Genomic DNA, 22244 nt, shown 5'->3' with positions numbered 1-22244 from the left:
TGCAGTTACGAGAGAGAAAGATAATCTATATGCGATCGAGCCTTTCGAAAATCGAATGTATCGGCAATCATTCGCGGTCAGTCACGCGGAATAATGGATTAGGCGAGGGAGATTCATCGGGTGCCGTAACGTGTAGGGTTGCTTCAGGCCCCACGATATCGAGAAGTAGTAGTAGGGTCATCGACGATCGAGTATCCCGCGGAGAAAATGTGGATCATCCCCCGGCACTTGGAAAACATGCCCCGCTGGGCATCGTCCTTCTTTCTGCCCGTAGACCATTATCCTCCGGATAAGGTAAACAAGTTAAAATTAAATTTTCAAGTTGGCCCTTCGACAACAATTGCATGAATAATATATCCTGTGCAAATAATTAATCTAAGCATTGAATATCGAATTTTAACAATAAAATATTAATTTTGAAATATATAATTTATAATAATATATTTATAATAAATATATTATTAATTATCGTAACAATTATATATTTAAAAATATAATGTTTGAGAATGATACACATATCAAATTATTCTTTAAATATTTAATTCTTTTATATGCATTAATTAATAATTATAATTTGTATATATACACATATATTGTATTTAATGTACGATGCCTGTGTTTCCTTGCTGTACTCGAGCATGTGACAGTTTGTAAGCAAAAATTAAAAGATCTTTCGTAACGAACCTGACCATTCTGAAAGTGAGTTTTTATTTGAAACTTTCATATCGTATTGACACCATTTCGAAAATTTTCGAAGGTGCATACCGTTCAAACACTTGCGCGCAAGTCATTGTTTTTACTTTCGACTTTTACGGTCCTCCCCAAATACTAGCACTAGGTCCCACACATCCGTCATTTCACGGTTTTGTACATATTTACCTTGCCGCCATGCAAACGGAACGTGTTCCGGACACGAAAATAGCGATTAAGGTATTGACTCAGGTAAAATATACGTCCGATCAGAGGATTAAGATTAGCATTGTTCGAAAAAGTTACGAATATTCGAAGAATTTTATGTTGCAAATATTTTTCGAATATGTTCCCTCGTGCTGAGAAAAGTAGGGAATATTTTTTCACAAGAACTCAATTTAATTTATAAATAAACCTTGTTTACATAAAGAATGTGAATTGAAATACAATTATTCATATGCAGTTACGAGAAAAGCCAGATGTATGATTTATTTAGAAGAAAATCATTTATAAGAATTTCTCTATATTTATATTTAAATATTAATTATCTGTATATAAGAAAATTACTCAATTTTAATTATTTATATGTTTAAAAAGAATTATACACATAAACATTTTTACAAATATTTAAATATTAAATATTTTTATAAATATTTATAAATATTTAAAATTGCATTAAAGAATTATCTTCTAGTTAATCGTCTCAGGTGGCAAAATGCAAGAGAGAGAGAGAGAGAGAGAGAGATGCTCTTGCGCAAAGACGCTGCCCCAGAGCAACGAGAGAGAAAGATAATGTCTCGATCGGAAAGCAGCGTAGTTAGGGCGGGAAGGGAACTTTCGGGTGTGGAAGCGAGAGCAGGAGGATAGAGGGGCACGAAACTTGGCGGTGACGAGAAAGAGAAAGCGCTCGTGGATGATATTGGCGGGAGGGGAGAAGGGCGGCAAGCCGTGCGCATACGCATACCATGGGGGGGTCGATGGCGCGCGATGCTGGTGCCCCCTGACTGGTCCACCGTGGAAGGTAAGGTTAGTCAGTCGCCAGCCGCTCGAGAGGACGAAGTGTGTCTCACGCGCGCGTCCCCGCGTTCGGTCTCGCTTTCGCGTCAGACATCGGTCGTTTAAGTAACCGCGATAAACCGAATGCAGTGTGATTTTACGTTTAAGTGAAAGGGAAAACACGCGTCTATTAAAGTGCGATAAATACGATACCGGTGATTTACGCGAGTTTGAAAGCGCGAGAAGCAGCGTCAAGCAACGTTTGTAGCCTACAAAAACTCGAATACGGCCGGAGGAAGATAGATACTCGTGTTGCGTGCTGACAGGTGGTGCTTAGAACGGAAACGTGCTTGTAGGAAGTGCCAGATATTCTCACGAGAATAGAGAAAAGCATCTTAAAAATCCTCCACCTTTGCTGTTTTCCGATATTCGTGAAGTGAGCCAACTTCAAAGCGGATGAGAGCTCACACCTTAACCTATCGACGGACAAAGTTCGCCACCTGCCTGCGTTTCAAAAGGAAAAATAAAAATCGCGCTTGTGTACAATTTTTGGTTGCAAAGGAAGTATGCTAAATAAAAGGAGGGGACATTCTTGAATTTAGAAAAAACATTGTGGAATAAAATAGCGCGAAAACGATGAAAAGGAGAACGGCGGATGGTTTCCTGTCATCGTGTCGCGAAAAACGGAATAGGGCGCGGTGATAATTCCCCCTTCCCCCCTCCCCTCCCTCCCCCCTCGCCCCCGAGGACGTTATCAGGAAAGGCGTCGCGCAAAGGTGCCTGTCTGGTCTTTAAATTGGATTATATAGTGTTATTAGCACAGTAGTGATCATCGACGTATGGATCGTGTTTTTATGTTAACTGATTATATTTTATGAATTTTTACTCCGTTGTTTTCCCACCTACGTCGCAATTATTACTCGCAAGTTGGATTACCCTCTCTCGTGTGTGAGCCTTTCTCGAAGTGCGATAGTGAACTGTGTGCGAAGGGTTAATGTATTGTATATAAAAAGTCGTGTGAAAAAGAAAAAAAAAAAAGAAAAGGTATCAAGTGCGTTGTACCGCGAATTTGATTGATCGTTTCGTGGAACGAGAGGAGAAGAGCTGGGCCCGCGTGCCCGGACCCCCTTCCCCCCCCCCGTCCCTCCCGCCACCTCTCGGTAATTTCTTGTTCTCGGAAAATGGAGTGAACATTCGCGCATCGGGCCTCTTCGTGGAAATATGAGGATTACGTTTCACTGCAGCGACCGTTCGTGGGCATCGATTACAAGCGAAAATGAATCTCACGCGCGTGCTTCTGCTACTGCTGTTCGTTGTCGGCTCAAGGTGCGTCTGCGAACGAATAGAAACATTTTTTACGCTCTTCAATTTCATCTCGTCTTTATGTGTATATACGTAAAACGCGATGGAATAAAATAAAATAGTGCTTTGTAATTTGTATAGATGAATGAAATATTGAGTTGAGCGTATTAGTATTTATCGCCATAAAAAAAAACTTTAAAAACGAATATGAAACATGTATATTCGAGATTAAGTCAATCATTTTGCGGATGTAATATTTGAACATTATTCTTTCGCGAATTAGACTGCGTTAGTTTTATATGGTTTTTTTTAGAAATTAATTAATGAAGTTGTAAAACCGCGTGACAGTTAAATTACATACTTATCGCTTTCGTACAAATAAAATATCGGGAACGTTCGACTTTAAAACTTTCTATTAATTATACAGAAAAATATGGATATCTGATTTTCTAAATCGCAACTGAATAAGTAACAACCAACACTGGAATAACACGTCATAATTAATTATATTAGTAATTTACACGTTGCTGCGTTTAAAATAATTATCGATTGAATATTGATAGCGTGATTACTAGGTGGTCTCATAGTCTTTCAATTATTGTCATCGATATCCACGCGAAACCAATGGAACTGTTTTATATTTTTATTATCAGATCATCTTACAGATTTCTCGCGTCGTATAAAAAATCGATACTGCACACGTATCGTATCGATTATTCGCGCATAAAGAACCTATAATGATTTGTTTGCATGAAAACTCTTTTAATTTAAATTATATAGTATTTTAAGTGATATTTTTAAAAATTATTATATATATATATATATATATATTTTGAAAATGATATCCTTCTTTATTTTCAACATGTGCTTTCTTATTTCGCAGATGCATGTGCTCGAGCGGGTACACCGGACAAAATTGCGAGAGCGACTACATCCCCTGCGATCCGTCACCATGTGAAAACGGAGGCTCGTGTCATCAGGTCGGCGAGCTCGGCTACGCGTGCCACTGTCCCGAAGGTGAGTAAATTTTTTTTTTTTTACTCTTTATCGCTTCGTGAAATCTCCCCGTGCTCTCCCAATCCCAGTGAAAGATGAAACTTTTTTTCATATCAACACGTACGATCTCTTCGCGTCTATTTCGCTCCTCTTTTCCCCGACCTCGCTCTCATCCGCGTCGTATGCGATTGCCGTCTCGTCAAGGTTAACGAACAATAAATGAATAACAAAATGTACGCGTCTCGGAAAGTTTTACTCTTGTGGAGTTTTAAGAATTGCGATTCTGTGGGATCACTTACATGTTACGGAGAAATATAATTTGATGTCTGACACGAGCTCTTCTCTTCCCTTCTTTGTCTCTTGTTTCCGGAGCTTGGGATAAATAATAACTTTCGTCCTGCCATCGAGATCTTAAAATTTCACGATTTCCGTGAAAACCGTTTCGAAAAACTTTTCTCACGAATCGGCGAGATCCTCGCGACCCGTTAGTTCGCACAAAAATTATGTGACATTTTCAGGGAACAAAAGTTTTTGCCGGCTGGTTAATTACGGATGTGTCTCGATAATTCGCTAAGGGATTTTGGAAGTTTTTCTCGAAGATTGTCGCGCGTTCCACTCTGTTTGTTCCAAAAATACGAGAGAAGAACCGCGGAAAAGAGAGAGAGAGAAAAGAGCGTCTCGTACAGGAGGGCAGTGATTACTCGGTGCAACAGGTACAATCTCGGCCAGGGGTGTCCGGCACGGCCATTTACGTACGTGTGTATACGGTAGATGGTTAATGTAAAGTCTTAGGGTCAGTCTAGCGTGGCCTCCTCGTTCCCCGGATCACAATGCGTGGTCCTCTTTTTCCCAGGCGGACCACGACCATGGCGACCCCACCTTCTACTTGGTCTGTTCCTTTACCTTGCCCCCCCCCTCCCCCCGGGTTCTCCTCCTCTTCCGTCCACCTTGCTGGCGCACCTTCTCCCGTTAAAGAAATGTGAACGAATTCTGCCTTTTCGCAGGTGGTTCTTCGTTACTGATCGTTAACGCTTCCTGGTATTATTATTTTACGCGATTATAAAGCTGTATAAAAGACTGTTACACAATATTACATTGTAGAATATTAATCGTAATTTTTTTTAAATTGCGTACATTGTTTTTTTTTTTTTTTTTTTTTTTACACACTATGTATATGGATTTGCAATTTAAATTTTTGATTTTAAACAATACGCACATTTTGAATTTGTATTTATAATTCAATATTTTCAATCATCTATAATATATAAATATAAAGCATAATTTAGTATCTTGTTAATTATATTAACGAGAAAGTCGCTTGATTTTAAAGACATCAATATTGTATTACATTGCCAGGACGGTAAATTTTGCTTCGTTTAATGGAATTTTTCTCAATTTACTTTTATCGTGTACTTATAAATCCGCGAGCATTTTTGGCAAATAATAAATAGTGGGAGGAGGACTTGAGAAATTAAACGTTTGCAAAACTTATTATATGTGTAACTTTGCTCACGCGTGTCGCCGGCAGGTATTTTATTAAATACAAAGTGCCGCATTGTACCTTTCCATTTGTCTCGGCAGGTATCCGCGTTTAAGAAGCCCTCGTCCGAGGCTATAATCTAAAGAGACCTGCGTATAACTACACGCGTCGCGGCTCTTGTTTCGTTCGTCCTTTTCCCTTGCCTCTTCATTTTACCTCGAACGAGGTTGGCGCGAACGGGGGCCGCCTGTCATTATCACCTTTTCCACTCGAGGCGACCGACCCCTTCGGGAGGCACGCTCCTGCGAAACGCGCTCGCTCTTTCCCGCTCCGTGACATTCCAATAAGTCGCCGGGATCGAAACTCGAAGAAGGCGTGCCCCAGTCATGGTGTCGGCGATCGTTAGTCGGAGATCGTTCCCGGTTCTAACTATTCCGGATTCTGCCTGCTGCGAGAAGTCGTTGAAAACTTCCTTGATCGGTGCTCGAGAAGTCTCTTCTAAACTCGTCCTGGTATATTACCGTCATAAAGATCCCGTTTTCTTCATTTTCCTCTACTTACATTCCTTCTTTCCTCGGAGTATCAGTTCTACTAGTCGCAGGTACATCCGATTAATTACCAGCCTACAAATGTCTAGTAAACATTTAAATATAATATATTTATTATTAAGTAGATTTTTTTATACAAGGCTTTTAGTACGCTTGCACGTCGCTGTTATAATTTATTTTCATTCTAATTATATAAAACATATTTTTTATTTAAGAAAAAAAAGAGAGATATATAAATTTTCAAATATACAAGGTATTATATAGATGCATTAAATACATTTATGTAATCATATGTTCTGTCAGTTTACTGGTTTTCTTTAAAGAGAATACTTAGGTATCATATAATTTCTGTGTGATTTCTTTACTTTTGTTTTCTACTCGTGACTTGTGCATTTTATTATCGAGATAAAATTCATCAGTAGCATCGCAATCTTCTCGTTCGAAATGATTTGTTCGCGTAGTTAGTTGAAATGATTCAATTTGTAACATGCTTAATGCGCATCTGTCTTCCGTTTATATTTCCTTCTCGTTTTTGACGTTTCTCTCACCGTCGATTTTTTCTAGCCAGCAATTCTCGTTTTCTCGTTTTAGTTATTAATAGTTAGGAGTTTTGCTTCCTTTTCACGTGTCTTAGAGAAAAGAGAACTCGTAATTATTCTCAGCAGGATTCGGTGCGGATACGATTTGGTCGCGTAGTAGTTCAGGCGTAATAGTTCAATTTGCAGTATTTCGCTCTTTTAACTCTTATCTTGTAGCCTGCCTGTTGCCACTTCGTGCCGAGCACGAGCCACCCTCTTCTCTCTCTCTCTCTCTCTTTCCATCTTATATTGAGCGTCTCCTTTCTAAGAATCTAATCCTAGCGAAGGATTTCCCTCGCGTCGAGCGATTCGATCACGCCTCCTCCATTCGATTCCACTAATTAGAAACTGCTCTATCGAGCGTCGGTTAAACGATTAACTACATGCCCGAAGATTAATCGGTTGAGAGAGAGAGAGAGAGAGAGAGAGGAAGGAAAGACGATCCAGATGGAGAAAGAAAGATAGAAGACTGAGTAAAAGAGAGAGAGAGAGATATATATATATCTCGGCTCGCTTTTACAACATTCGTTTTCTAAATACAGATCGAATTAACTACCATTTTTCTTTGTATCTTTCTCGTTCTGATTCTATCAATACATTCATACACACATACACAGAGATATAAAGTGTTGGAATTGGAATGAGAGAAAGAGGACGAAGAGAAGTCTTGTCGTTTGATCGACCGCGACGATTGTACCAGCTCGGTGAAGTTCTTGCGGACGAATTAAATCGTCGATTTTATCTACCGCCGCGACGATCGGCAAGAAACTCGAATTTATTGTTGAAGTTGTACATACTTTGTCGGAGGATTGAATAGTCTCGTGAGAGACGGTGCGCGTTTCCATCGATGCTCTCACACCGATTAATTTGTTGATCCACTTCTTACCGTTTGCGTCGAGAATTATATTCGATGACTCCATCATTTTCTGCACTTCGAACATTTATTGTTATGTTTTTTCATTCCTATTTTTATATTTATATTTTATTTCGTTTTTGATGGAATTACGTAAATTCATATATTTTCATATTTTTAACTTATTGGCTGTTTTATTTTGTCCAACAATAAGTTGGATGGTGCACTAATTAGTACGAATTATTTTGCCTATTTCGTCATGATAAATTTTTACGAATATGTAAAGAAAATAAAGAAAAGCTTTCAAGAGAGCTTGACGTCACACATTAAAATAATTGTACGATATATATTAAAAATAAACTAAGTAACTTATTAAAATAAAAGCATGAAATACGTGCAATATAATATTTTTTAGTACAACTGTGATGAAACAACTCTGTATGACAAATAAAAAGATATTTAATTATCTCAGGTTAATGACTTTGACATGAAAGGCTGCTCAAGCTTATATATCGTCGACATGAAAAATGTATACGAGCTTCCTTATCAATTAAAAGCTAGCATTTTACTTCTATTGAACGGCTACTATCCCGTTTCTCCAAGCAGCTGTAACGGAGCCAATATAAGCTGCTGTTTAATTAAAATCAAACAAGTCCTGCCTGCGCATGGTCGAATCGATCCGATTTATTTTACCGCCACCGATGTCGGAAGATTGAATATATTCGTTCGTTCGTCATGTTCTCCGTGTAATTTCTGTAACTGGTTTACAGCAAACACATATATACATACATTTCAAAAGGAGACAGGATACATTAAAATTATGCTTTACATTGTAAAATTATAACCGCGCTATTAATTTATGAATTTTATATATCTAACATTTATGTAAAAGTTTTACATATCAGTTGCGAATTAAATATAAATATAAAAAAGAAATAAATTATTTCTTATTGTTTTAAAAAGAAGGAAAATTTTTCTCGTTATTAATTTAATATAAATTAATTGTATTGCCTGTATAAATCGCACATAAAAAGTTTACAGTCCGCGCGTAAAATATTAAAGTATTGTTGCACACGTGTGGAGAGACAACATATTGGGATGCATTGAGAAAGAGAGAGACGCAAGATGGATGGTTATCCGGCCTCGGTTGATTTATATCATTGCGTGAGCATAAAATACGTAGCACGACGAACGACAGACTTGCGGTGAAGGGACTGGGAAGGCAGAGCTTGCAAAGTAAAGTGTGCGTTAGGTTCGCCGTTTTTGCCGTTTCTCTTGGGGAATTGTTGCGGAGAATTTATACGATAAAAAATATGTCAAGGAGTAAGAGAGGGAAATGGAAGCAAAAAAAAAAAAAAAAAAAAAAAAACATACATAAATCGAGTAAAAATACGTTTCGATTTTATTTTATAATTATGTGCATTTAAACAGAAAGTTTTTTATTTTAATTTATTTTAATACTAATTTTTTAATATTCCATTTATAGAAAATATGTGTCGTAAAATATGCATTAAATTTTGGAAATAATTGTTGTTGATTCTCAAAGTAATAATATTGACATTTGAAATGTCAGAAGAATGGAAGGCACGACATCTTCCTAATATTTATCAATAATTTCTAACATCCCATTATTCGTTTAACCGAAACATATGATATAGAACCATGGTAATTCACCATGGTACATTCGGAAACACGCGAATAATCGGCCAGAGTTTTCCGTCACGCGTCGCGATCGATCCGCTGATAATTATTACAACGGTGCACGATAACTCGCGCCTCGTTCCCACGTGTCGTGTTGTATCTACGATTCGCGCAACGGTACACGAATTTTAACGTCGAGATACGTGCGTGCCTCTCTCTGTCTCTTGCCCACCCACACATCCGTAGAAATGTCGTTTAGATACATTCAGAGACGATTGAAATCCATACACGCGCGACGCACGACTCTGGAAGAGAGGGAAGATTTATCGACCTCTCTGTTACATTGTTCTTTATTACTTGAGCAGAGCTTAACACTTAATTAAATCTCTTCTTGGACCCGCCATTCAGAACGTTCGCAACGTTTCATAACGCGTTTCGGCGGCGACTTTGTGAAAGCGTTATTAATATCTTCCCTTCGTGTCCTCTTGAATATATTTGTCCGTGTTCTCTTCTAATTCGACAAAACCGCATTCTCTCTCTCTCTCTCTTTCTCTCTCTCCTTCGGTGTAACGTTGCGTAATTAATAGCCGCGAACACTCAAGCACAAAGCAGGCGCGTACGACGACGTCTAACAAGTGTCCTCGCAATATACGTCTTCGTGTGCCTCCATTCTCGTGCATTGTCCACGGGTCGCGGTCTGGGTCTATTTCATAGCGCAATCCGGCGTGTCGTCGCTTCATTCTCTCACTCATCGTTCTTCCGGATCTTCAACCTAACTCCGTAGGTGGTTTAGATAGACGTAGAAACTTGGCGTGCGAAGCTAGCAAGGCGACGCAAAGCGTGACATTATAATTAACTTTTTTTTTTTTTTTTTTTTTTTATCTCGGATAGTCTCCTTCTTGGCCATTAAATCGACGAAGAATACAGCGGTAACTACACAATTTCGTATAAAATATATTTCTGTCTATTACACGAGAAACACTTTTTTTAATTTACTTTCTGCCATTGTATCGATTTAAACTATTATAAATCTGAATAATTTTTATTAACCGTCTACTCTTGATCCCTATATAATAATATTATTGATACAATTAATTAAAAATTAAATATATTAATATATCGAAATCCAAGATTATTTTCTTTACGAGTTCTCGCTCGAAATTTGTCGTTACTGTATTGATTTGATGAATATATTTGATTATTTGTAGAATATTTTAATTATGTAATATATACATAAATTATATAATTAATTAACTTTTTCTAACTTGAATTTTGATACGACATAAAAAAATAATGCTTACCAATTTCGAAACAAAGCATATTTTTTTAAACCAAAGAAAGGAGATGATGGGAGCTTCCGAGAGACGTGGAGACATCTCGGACTGGACGTGACCAGCTCACAATTCCTCGCGACAGTGACAGATACCGGTCGTTCGTGTGTTCATGGCTGCTTGTAGCCACAGGGATATAAGTACACCGCTGGTGTTTCATTCTCATAAGCTCTGAGACTGGAAAAGGGACACGATAAATGAATCTGAGCCGCCACTCTAGACAAGACGTGACTTCCAGTTGCGAGCTATTGTCTCTCTATCATATATGGACTTTCGAATTTAGGGATCAAAAACTTTCGCTGAGAAAACGCGAATTTTTCATAGAATTCATGGAATTATGAAACGGTGATTTCTTGCTGCTTTTATGCTGCCTGGAAATATTTTCTTATTGAAATAAAGATGTACTTGCATAAGGGAAAGAACGCGTGTTGCATCAACATATTCGTATATTTTATCTTTCATATGTGCGAAGGAATATTATTCGAAAAATATTACGAGTTTTTGCTCGCGCAGAAATTATCGCGTGGAAATTTATATGCTATTATGTTACGGACATATATGAGATATGAAGAGTCGTAATAAGTTAACAAAATATATTATCGGTTCGGCATTTCTCGCAACTCGTTTGTGCATATAGTTACTTTCCCACGATTTGGCCAAATCGCACAGATGTGCCGTAGAACCCCTTTCGATTCTGTTATTCGTTCATTGGGGTCTCGATATTGTCGCGAGACACGGTACGAATCTCTAGGGAATTGGTCTGAAATCAGGACGAGTACTGCATAACATATTATATGCTTCTGTGAGATTACTTATGAAATATAAGACGCGTTTATGTTAAATGTTAAACGTAAAAAAAAAAAAAAAAAATTAAATATTAAAAATTCAAATTGATACTCTGTCAAAATTTGTGTTATTTTAATATATCATTTAATAAATCTTAATATATATTATGATCAAATAGCGACATACATAACTGTAACGTACCGGTTTATACCTGTATCATCTGACGTAAGAATGCACATGTGCTGCAATTTTGCTTTTCTTAAGGATTGGAATAAAGAACAATTCTAGCTTGGATTCTTGACAAAAAGCGAATATTTTTCTCTACTATTATGTCTCCAAACATCTTATTTTATAAAAATTGTTTGAGGCAAAAAGTAAATAAATATATATAATTTTATTTAATTTAAAATTATTTATCAAGATAATAATACATGTATACACACGTACACACAACACAGTTGCACAGTAACCATAAAGTAGAATAATCCGTTGAACTCTACATACGGGAGATAGATCTCCACGAGGTATTTTCGTCGTAGGCAACTCTTACTTATACAGATGAGAGGAAGGGCTATGGTGTCTTTTGTCTGCATCTCTGGTGAAACGATAAATCCACACCCACGCGGTGTAAACCGAGCTGGAAGCTGCCACTGGAAGTAACCGGAATCGGGCGCGGTACATTTTACACTGAATATAAATCTGGATTATTTTAAATCGTTCGTTGAATCTCAATATCGATCGTTGTATTTATCAAGTTGCATTTGCATGCATCGAAAGATTGCTAAAGGAAGTCTCATGGCAGTTGATATATTTCGATAATATAAAGATAGAATGAAAACTTTGTATACGTATTATTCAGACGCTTGCGTGATATCTTGTATTTCAAATCGAAATGTAAGAAAAATGGATATAATATTTTTTAATTACAATGTGCTCTTTCTTCAATTTATCTCGCTTTTTAATGCAATTTAGTTTTAAAAACACTTTTGTCTTTTTTTAAATATTCGCGGATTATTCTTGTCTAAAAAAATGTTGAATAATTAAACTCTACTTTTTTAATACTTTTCTACTCTGCATGCTGACCGATTGAATTTGTTTTGAAATTCGTGTCGCGTTCGGTTGACAAAGCAGATGCGCAAGATTCCCGTTCGAAAACAATGGGTCTGGATCGATGATGCGACGGAGACGGGGAGAAAACGATCTCCATAGAAAAGGGGCCGCACCCCGTAGAAGGCGACCGCGTTGCGTTTGCCCTTGTGACGCGATGGAAGCGGCCCCGTGCCCCCGTGCACGCGGCGGGCCCCGCCGGGCCCTATCGAGCCCCCGAGACCGCGAAAGAATCATCGAGTCGCTCGTAAAACCGCCGCTCGCCGTACCTTATTTCTCCTCTTATATTCTCTCTCTCTTCTCTTCCTTTCTTCTCCCTTTCCATTGGTCCTTATATTTCTTCTTCTACTCGATACCATCTACGAACTCTCGCGGCAACCCTCTCTCGTACTCTTCATATTTTACCATTACCATATCAGGTTCTTCTCGATTCTCCCGTCCTCGCCACACACTCTCTATTCGCTCCCTTATTAAATATACCTACCTTACGCGGATTATGTATACGCAAGAGCACGCACGTTTGATAATCACGTGAATCGATCGAATCGTTCCTGTGGCGTTGCAACTTTCCTCACGACTTTGTACAATTGCCTTTGTAGTTTTATTTCCTACGAGTCTATCAATCCTCACTGTCCGCTTCTGAATCTCCACGACAACTCGTGTTTCTTGTTTTATATAAAGTGACATTTTTTATTTGAAACATTCTTTATTTTTTATTGTTTGTAAATAATTACTCTCTTTCGAGATGTAGGGATGACTCAATTTTATGACTGCTCGTGGACAGAAATGCTTTTGCTGGAAGTTCGGTGACATTGTAAATGAAAAAGAATCAGTTTCATGAGTGTATGTACACAACTGTTTTTAAGTAGAGCGATAGAACTCAGGATTGTAATGTTGAAACGAATTGAGATCTGCAATATGCAGATTTATTTAAAATCTGCAATTATATTTCATTTTTTTTTACAATCTATTACATTTTATATTTTATTAATTTATAAACTAATCTGACAGCATAATTGTGACGTGGTTGAAAATCAAGACATCTCCGTTGCAACGTTTTTTTTGCTTCATTTTTTTTGCTGATGATACCTGCACATAGTTGGTGTGTTGTGAGATGTAATTATTTTTATATTTTTCTTGACTGATTTTTCCATTCTTGCATTTTTTTCGGTAATTTTTAAGTGTATTTTTTAATTAAAAAGTCTTTGCTTTTCTATAATTTAGTATTTTTAATAAGTTTAATTTTAATGAGGAAATTTGCGTTAAACTGTTTCTTAAGTATAATTTACGAATTAAATAAAGTATAGTAACATATATGTTGCTTTAGAAAATTTTCATATCGTTATTGTAAAAGTTTCACGGCAACGCCACACTTACAGTAGTTCTTCAATCGCTCTTGTATTCCCACCGAACTCCTCTTGCATCTCAAAACCACAAACCGCGCGCGACGATCGACATGTTTGCGCGTGTGATGTTTATGCGTGTGTACGTGTGTGTGTGTGTGTGTGTGTGTACATGGGTGAATATGCGTGGTCCACGCCGTGGTATGCACGCGTCGAACGTACGAGGAGAGAGTTCACCGTACTCACGTGGCGATTTCCGAGGGCCCAGGAAAGGCGCGTTGTTTCTCCAGGAGGTCATCCCCGGTAGAAGTCACTTGACCTCCGACCTCGGCGCCTTCGTGTTCCCATAAATGTGACCACGGGGTTATTTTATGTCTCGCTTCGGAACGCATACATCCCGTACGAAAATTTCGGCTATCGAAAATCGTTGAGATTCGCGTATACTAAAAGCTGCGTTTAAAACATGCAAGATAAAGATAAATCAATCTCTAGAAAATCGTAATTATACTTTTCGCGTAGAATTAATTATTTATAAATTTAAGCGATTTTTAATAATATATTTATTAAAACATACAACAATTTTGTTCATTTATTCGTATTTTTTAGTCGGACATTTATCGATACATCGTTTTCAATTATTCTTTAAAATTTAATCGACGCGTCAATCGAGACACGCGTGATTGCTCCCGACAACGGGACATTGTAGCACGCTACAATGAAAAGATATATAGTCTAAGATGAAGTGACGGAAGATGGACCTGGGAAGGATTTGAAAAGAGTGGAGGAAGGAAATAAAGAAAAGGACGCCGGTACACCTGCGGCCATAAACTTGTCAAAGTAGCGTGGCATAGCGTAATGGCAGGAGAGCGTTGCCTTGCCCTTGATTGCGACGATAAAACCTTCCCCGTCTTTCCCGGGCGTGTAACCTTTTGTTACTTCATCTCTCCGACACCCTGCGGCTTTACGCACTTTGTTTGCAAATCCATTTTAAGCGATTAAGAGTAAAGGAACCTACCAGCACACTCTTCGGTCAATCAACTTTATCTTTCATCACGATAACAATTAAAACTGATAATTCTGAAATATTTTTTTAAACTCTAGATACACTAAATAATAAACAAATTATATATAGTTTTAAAAATTAATTATTCTAAATACCGTGAAATATAATTATTGAAATATTTAAAGATATAAATATTTAATATTCTCCGTTTTTCATCGAAATAAATATCTTTATTGTATTGAAAGTTTAATTATAAATTTGGTAAATTTGAAATTTCGTTGCTATAAATTATTTTTATATTTATTTAAAACAAATTATAAATAATTGTGATGGGATAAATTTTTTCACGCATTGAAAATTGAATCTATTAAAGTTATGGCACTTTAAATTTTTGTCATTTGATATGAATGAAGAGAACAAACCACCTCTGTCTCATGCACGTAGTAACGCCAACGATAGACAATTATGATAATCGCGATTGTTGAACGACGTGCTTAAGCAACGTTAAATTATCTGACAATTGCATTCTCTTTGTGCATTTTCATTCCGTCTTGCGATACAAATAGAAATGCAGCAAAAATGTTTCATTCTTAAATGTATAATATAAGCTTTTGAAGTTATTCAATTAAGAGAATTTGGCTCGCAAAATATTACGTAAAATATACCGCAATATTTGTGGAAAGACTTTATCACACAAATTAATTAATTAGCGAAGATCTCTTTCGTTTTCAAAAAAATTGTAAAAATATCGCTGTACGAAAATGACAGAGTATCATTTCATCCTGGCTCCTTAATTACGTTAATCAAAATTAAAAAAAAAGGTTATGAATTTTGCGGCAAAAAAGAAGGACAGTCTGGTCTGGGTCTTTATTGTTCTACGAAAATTGTACATAGTAAAAAAATCTCGAATATAAATTACCATTTTAAGAGAATAAATTTGAAAAATTGCAGAGAGATGCAATCATTTATATTATTTAATGGCTTAATTATTACCAGTATCACATTTCGTAGCAATTTTTACTAAATTTAATAAATAATATTTCAATATGTCTCATAAATTAATGATTTTTACAAAAGATCATGGATATATATTTCAATACATTTTATAAATTAATCATTTCAATCGAAAATAATTATATATTAAAATTAGATTACGTAGGCAAAATTTTTCATATCATTTTATTTCTCTCTTTTTCCGCCTTTTTTATCTCCCATTGTGCGTCGGCCTTTCTTATGTCTATGGCGAGAACGTTCAAGGTGCTATTAAAGCGGCTATCGCGTGTCGAGCAATCTCGCTCCTCTGCCATCGCGAGATCATTTTCAAAAGAGGATTACTCGTGACTTCCTTCTTCCTCAGGCGGGCGCACTTTGCGCTCATCTTTCCTTTCAAGTCTATCGGTCTGGTCTCATCGCGCGGGATGCGATTATTATTCCTCCTTTATGACAACGACGTCGTTTCGCAAAAAGCAACGGGAAAAATAAGAATTTCGTGGAATAAAAATTAGAATAGATGCATAAACATGACGGTTAACGTTTATTATATTTAGTTACTTTATCGGTTGTTTTTTTAACAAGATCTGCATCTTTAATGAAGCAAATCAGTGATTGAGATCATTTTTCAGGTAGGTAGCGTGAAAAATAGATTATTAAGTGTCTTAAAATTATTTTTTTAACTTACCGTCGAACTTTTGTACGCGAGATATCGAGTGTAAGTCAGCGATTCGATTTATTCGTTGTAGGTACGTTTATTTCAATTTTTAATTATTAGGAAGAAAATGTTGTAGGAATAATTATTACACATGTATAATTTTTTTATATGTTTACGTTTTGTAGAATAAAATGATGCTTCGTGCGATTGCTAATGAAAATTAGTTAGCCTACGATGAGTTAAATTTCTTTAAACCTCCATTACATAATGAAACGAGATTCTACCGGAGTTAACTTCCACTCTGCATACTTCTGGCCATGTACTTGCCTCACAAAACATGGTCCAACGTAATGCCCCGTCTCTTTTTCGCGTAATTTCATTATTTCGCGATGCACAAGATAGGAGTCGTTAGCTAGACCGGTTAGAAGTATGAGCGAGTAAACCGCGGACCCGGTATACCGAGAAGGGATGAGGAGGAAGAGGAATCCGATCCCCTTCGGCATACACACGTAGAGAGGAAGGAGAAGGAAGTCGCGCAAAAGATTACGGGAGAACATGTGCACGAGCGCATCTCGAACGATCCGGCATTTCGATATCGTCCTCTGAACGTGACCGCGCATTGCGATGTCTAACATATCTCCCTTGTTTCCGGAAGAAACTAATAGTCGATAATTAAATCGAAAAATCAATGCAGCGTCTACTAAACAAGATGAAATTAAATTTACCTATATATGATCTTTAAATGAAATGCAAATGAAAAAAAAAAATGATGATTTTAAATATAGTTTTTATGCACCATTTACTTTTTAGCATAACATAAAAGAGAGAGAGAGAGAGAGAGAGAGAGAGAGAAAGTTTAAATCTTTTTATTCGTAAAGTATTATAATTAGATTTAAAAAAGTTGAAAAGGGAAGCATCTGTATAAAATATATTTTGTTCACTTAAATTAGTTTTAATAATTTAAATATAATTTAAATATAAAATAGATATTTATTTGTTCCTTAATGTCTAGGAAGTATAGTAACAAGATAGAACCCTCGAATATTTTGCGGCTATAAACAATAACACTTTCATATCGTACGTCGCATCTACCAAGCAGTTTTCAACGATAAATGCGATATGATAAATAACCCGGCTTTACTTGGACTCTTCCGCGTTACAAGCTTCATTCGAAAGAGAAATCTCGCATAATATTTCGTGACGTTATCACGTATTCTCAGGAACTGGAAAAATTTCCTAGGAATTTGCAGAAATCACTGTCCGCGAGCAACGGAATCAAATGTCGGCGATTAATCGTCGTGTGGAGAAACCGCAAATGGAATCAAGCTCTGACAAGAGTAATTTGAAAACATAACAGCAATAAATTTAAATTCATACGAATACTTGTGAGAAAACAAACTATCTATTAAAATAATCGATCGGCGGCACGCTATAAGAATAATATGAATACTTTATAAATTTCGGTAAATTTTTTTTACGGTTGTGTAATAATAAAGACTTATAAAACCATCTAAAAATAATCTCTCTTGCGATTACATGAATCAGGAACGATGAATCAGTTCCGTGATAAACTATTTTGCTTCGCGGATTTTTACAAAACAGCTGGATTTCAACATCTCGGATCTCGAATTATATATCTGACGTTCGATGTATGATAATCGTATTTCGATGCGTGATCAAATCGATTCTCTTTTTCTCATAATTATCATTTACTTTACAAGCAGCCCAACATGCGCTGCAAATATCCACGTCGAGCAAAATTTTTTTTATCGAAACGATTGATTTATTATACACTTGTGTTTGACGCGATTAAATAAAAGTTTCGCGCATCTTCTGCTTTTATATGTCGACTTTTTGTTCTGTCGAGTGAGCTGGATTAAAAATCACGCGGTTTTCTGTTGCGTTTAATTCGATTCTTGTTAGGAACGATCGCAAAGTTCCAAACAACACGAGAGAGCCAACGTATATAATCGCTAATTAACTAATTACCGATTTAATCTAGATCAACTTAGTTACGCGAGAGTCGCGAAGTCTGTGGGAAGATGATCCTTACAATCGGCGAGCAGAAACCTAATGCATGAGAAGTATTCGGGACCGTCGCTAATTGGCGGGGTGTGAAAAATGTTATGACGGTAATGGTAGAAAAAGTTTAGAACTGTGAAACAATTGCGCTTCATTGAATGGACGTTATGGTTTCTTCAGCTTGGCGCAACGTCTTTCTGACAGATTGTTCCCAGGATGATTAACGGAAAGTTTTCATTATGGTACGTGAAAGTTTCATCGCACACAAAAATTAAGATCGCGTTAGACGACGGCCGTAATTAATTTCTTAATCAACTTTCCTCCACTTAAAATGTAACGTTCAGGTCTGCGTGATTATATAATGATAGATAATTTAGCACTTTGTTTTTTATAATCTTTTCTTTAATAATGTCAAATTTTTATTCTGGAATCTTTTTTTTTTTTTTTTTTCTTCCAGGAAAAGATTTTTTTGTAAAAGATTTCATGAATAGAAGATTTTAATTGATCACTTCAATTAATTTCTCGTATAACTTTCCTTTTAATTCATTCGTGTCGATAAGATATGGCGATTAAACCTGCTAATGAAAAAAGTGATTAGCGATAAAATGTGGTGATTTTTCTTGCGATTAATAATTTAAAGATTGACAATTGTAGGTGATTCGAGCTAGATTCTGACGTATACATGTTTGCAAGCGGGGAAAAAATACCGATACAGATTCATTGTATCTCATCTGTTAAAAAAAGATCATAATTACTCATCATATGACTCGACTAATTAACGAAGCCGCTTTCAAAGAGATGCGCGTTAACGAATAATTACCAACAATTACGCGCGCTTGCGAACGAGTTAATTCACACGATCGCATTATAATCAATAGCTCGCAATCTAATAACAGATTTATTCTTTACATTTAAGAGCAATTCAATTCTCTCTCGCTACGAGCTGATTACAGTAGTGAAAATTTGCTAGGAAAAATTACTTTTGTATATGTATATATATTACATATTATTAGAGTATATATTTCTCTTTCAAATTAATATTCAGTATTTGTTCTCACATTATTCATCTTTTATAAGTGAACGATTTATTTTCTCAGTAATGTAAGATATTTTGCTCACGTCAGAGAGATTTCATCATCGGGACATTTTTTTTCGTGATTATTCTCATATTTATGAATCCAGGAAACGCGTTCATTCGACAAATATAGTCCTAATATACGGTTATATTTCTCGGTTGGACACTTCATCATTCTGACTCAGCCGCGTCAAGAATGAGTCAATGGTCGTCTGAAATCGATCCAGTCGCGAATTTTCCTTATCCTTATTGTCGCCTGTCTGCCTCTTGATACTGTTAAAACGCTCGTCGCCGAGATATTTGACCCTCCCTGTCCGTGATCTTAATGGCAATTATGGCTACCGTTAAAATGCATCCTCACGTGCGCCCTGCGATGCATTGCATAACGTGCAAGATCGTCGTGTCTCGCTTTACGAGCCAGTGCTGCTTATTAGAAGCAGAACTGAAGCAGGACAGAGGCGATGGTAGACGTTCAGCGAGGGTGTATGAAGCGAGATAAGAGAAAAACGCGGGGAGTCTCGCCGTGCCATCTAATTGGAACACGATTCTGACCCCGAAACCCAAGATAAGGGAATATTCCAGGTTCAGAACCTGTTTCTCTGCCCTTCTGCGTTTGTTAATTTTGAGAAAAGAAAAGCTAGAAAAAATAAAGGAAAGAATCAGTGGAGACACAATTATATTCCATTATTTTTCACGTCATACCTGTCAAATACTTATTCGTATAAAAAAATATAATAATTGCATATTGTTTAAAATTTATAATAGATGCACACTTTATATATTTAGAATTTTTTTTAATCTCTTATTGATTCATTATAAGAAAAATTTCTGTGCAAAAAAAAAGAATTAAGCGGAAATTTTTTTATACACACATATATTGCATAAACTTATTTGAAAGAAAATAGTTTATGGATGCACACATATATAGAGGTGTGCATTATTAGTTTCCATCAAACCGGTCAAGACTGGTTTGAACCTTGTTAAGAGCTCTGTATAGTTCTTTCACATGCGAATAATCCTTCGATGACTCGATCACACTCGATCGAAGCTGAAATATTGCTTGTAATTGATGCGTCACCTCGCGTAGGTGTTCTTCATCGTTCTTTCTCACTTTCTTCGTCTTTCTTTCTCTCTCGCGATTTTATCCATAGCACGATCTTTATTTCTTCTATCTCTTTGACGTCTACAGCGCTTTTGATCCTCTCGAAAAATCGTGACTCCTCGCGGCAAATCTAAATCTCTTCGAAACACGGGAAAGAGATGAAAGAGAGCCGATAGATAAGGTTACGATGTTGCTGATAAGTGTTAAGAAAAAAATCTATCTCAAAATATTTAAATTATATACATAATCATCTTTGATTCTAATAAATAGACACTTTAAATTCTAACAGAGAAATTTTAGTAAACTTTTTTATTGATTTCAAAATGTTTTTTTCCCGAAAAATATATTACTTATATCTTTAATTATTTCGTTTGCAATATTTAGATTTAAAGATTCGAATAATTTTGATCCTAAATTTCAGTAAGAATAAAAAAATTACTTGCGACTTTATTTTTCTTAACACAGTGAGTTAAAAATCGTAAGGAGAGAATATTATTCCGACGATCTGTACGAATCTATAAATCGTTTTATTCGCGAAAAGATAACAGCTACCTCGTCATTGAACTCTGCACACAATATAGCTCATCAAAGCCTTGTCGTGGTAGCTCGCGAGTCTCTTTCGCGGAGGAAAGACACGGACGGGGGGGGGGGGGGGAAGATGCGTCGGCGCGTCGAACAGCGAAGACAGAGAGCCAGAGAGGTGGAAGAGGAAGAAGAATAGCCTCGTTAGCACCTCTCGAGCCGGCCGATCAGTATGCAGATGCGCGCGGGAGAATGCACTTATTAATTTTAATCGGTGCTAAGCCGGTGAGGCGAGATAGCGCGCGTGGGTGTCGGTAGCGTGGAAGCGCAAACGGCGGTGGGGGTGGGGGTGGGGGGAAGGGTGGAGGAGAAGGAGGAAGAACGGGCTCGCGAGAACGTGAAAGCTTCCAATTTCTATCTTCGAGCCGCGTTCTCTCCCCTCCCCCTCCCCCTCCCCCTCCCCCCTTCCCGCGCTCCCTCTCTCCCTCTCGTCGTTGATGGAATTTCTCGGTCTGCGAGTAACGGTGCCTTCAAACCCACGCACGTTGAATGTGCAGCGGGATGCAAGGCGGAGATCGCACACGTAATTGAGGAGCCTGCGTCGGGATGGTGTCGTTGGCTATAAAGTTACGCCGCTATATATCCGCGTATTGCCCACGCGGCAATTACTACTTGGGTATACGTATGTGTGTGTGTGTGTGTGTGTGTGTGTGTGTGTGTTTCCGGAATAGATAGCGGAACAGACAAATTATATGAAGTATGTATATATGCACGCACATACACGCAGATACACGCAATCGTTATAAAGTATTTTTTTTTTTCTTTTTTTTTCTTCTCCAAAAATGACTAAGGGAAGAAAAAAATGTCTTGTAATTTTGCAACATCGAGTAAGCTGTACGACAAACCCCTTAAGCTATAAATCTGTTTTATTTATATGCACAACAAAAGCTACAAAGTATCGCAAAGTAATTATGATAACGAGAAAAATAAAAGACACTGATAATTTTTGGATAATTTCTATCGAAAGATTATCATGTGCGCGTGCAAATTATTTTTTAAAATAATATCATAATTATTGTATCGAGTAATATATTCGATGTCATTTCCATCGCTATTGAAAATTATCTCATTTGAGAGCTCACGATTAAAGTGACGAAGATATTCGCGATAATCAGATTTATTCCGACAAACGACATGCACTTGCGGGATGCAGATAGATCT

The 22244-nt window shown here is 36.9% G+C and overlaps 1 protein-coding gene across 3 annotated transcripts in view; it reads left to right on the top strand.

Moving 5' to 3' along the window:
- Positions 1–22244, top strand: part of N (uncharacterized) — a 247626-nt gene that overhangs the window by 105703 nt on the left and 119679 nt on the right. For 2 of the 3 annotated variants that reach the window (XM_072906052.1, XM_072906054.1), the window contains one exon: positions 3872–4005. In XM_072906052.1, the coding sequence (XP_072762153.1) occupies positions 3872–4005 (134 nt within the window). Of the gene's footprint in view, positions 1–1733; positions 3013–3871; positions 4006–22244 lie in introns of those variants that run through there. The other variant, XM_072906053.1, reaches the window with a different exon arrangement.

Source organism: Anoplolepis gracilipes, chromosome 14 (assembly GCF_047496725.1).
Source record: "Anoplolepis gracilipes chromosome 14, ASM4749672v1, whole genome shotgun sequence".
NCBI lineage: Eukaryota > Metazoa > Arthropoda > Insecta > Hymenoptera > Formicidae > Anoplolepis > Anoplolepis gracilipes.
The sequence above is the reverse complement of the archived record's forward strand: the minus strand, read 5'-3'. Positions and strand labels throughout refer to the sequence as shown.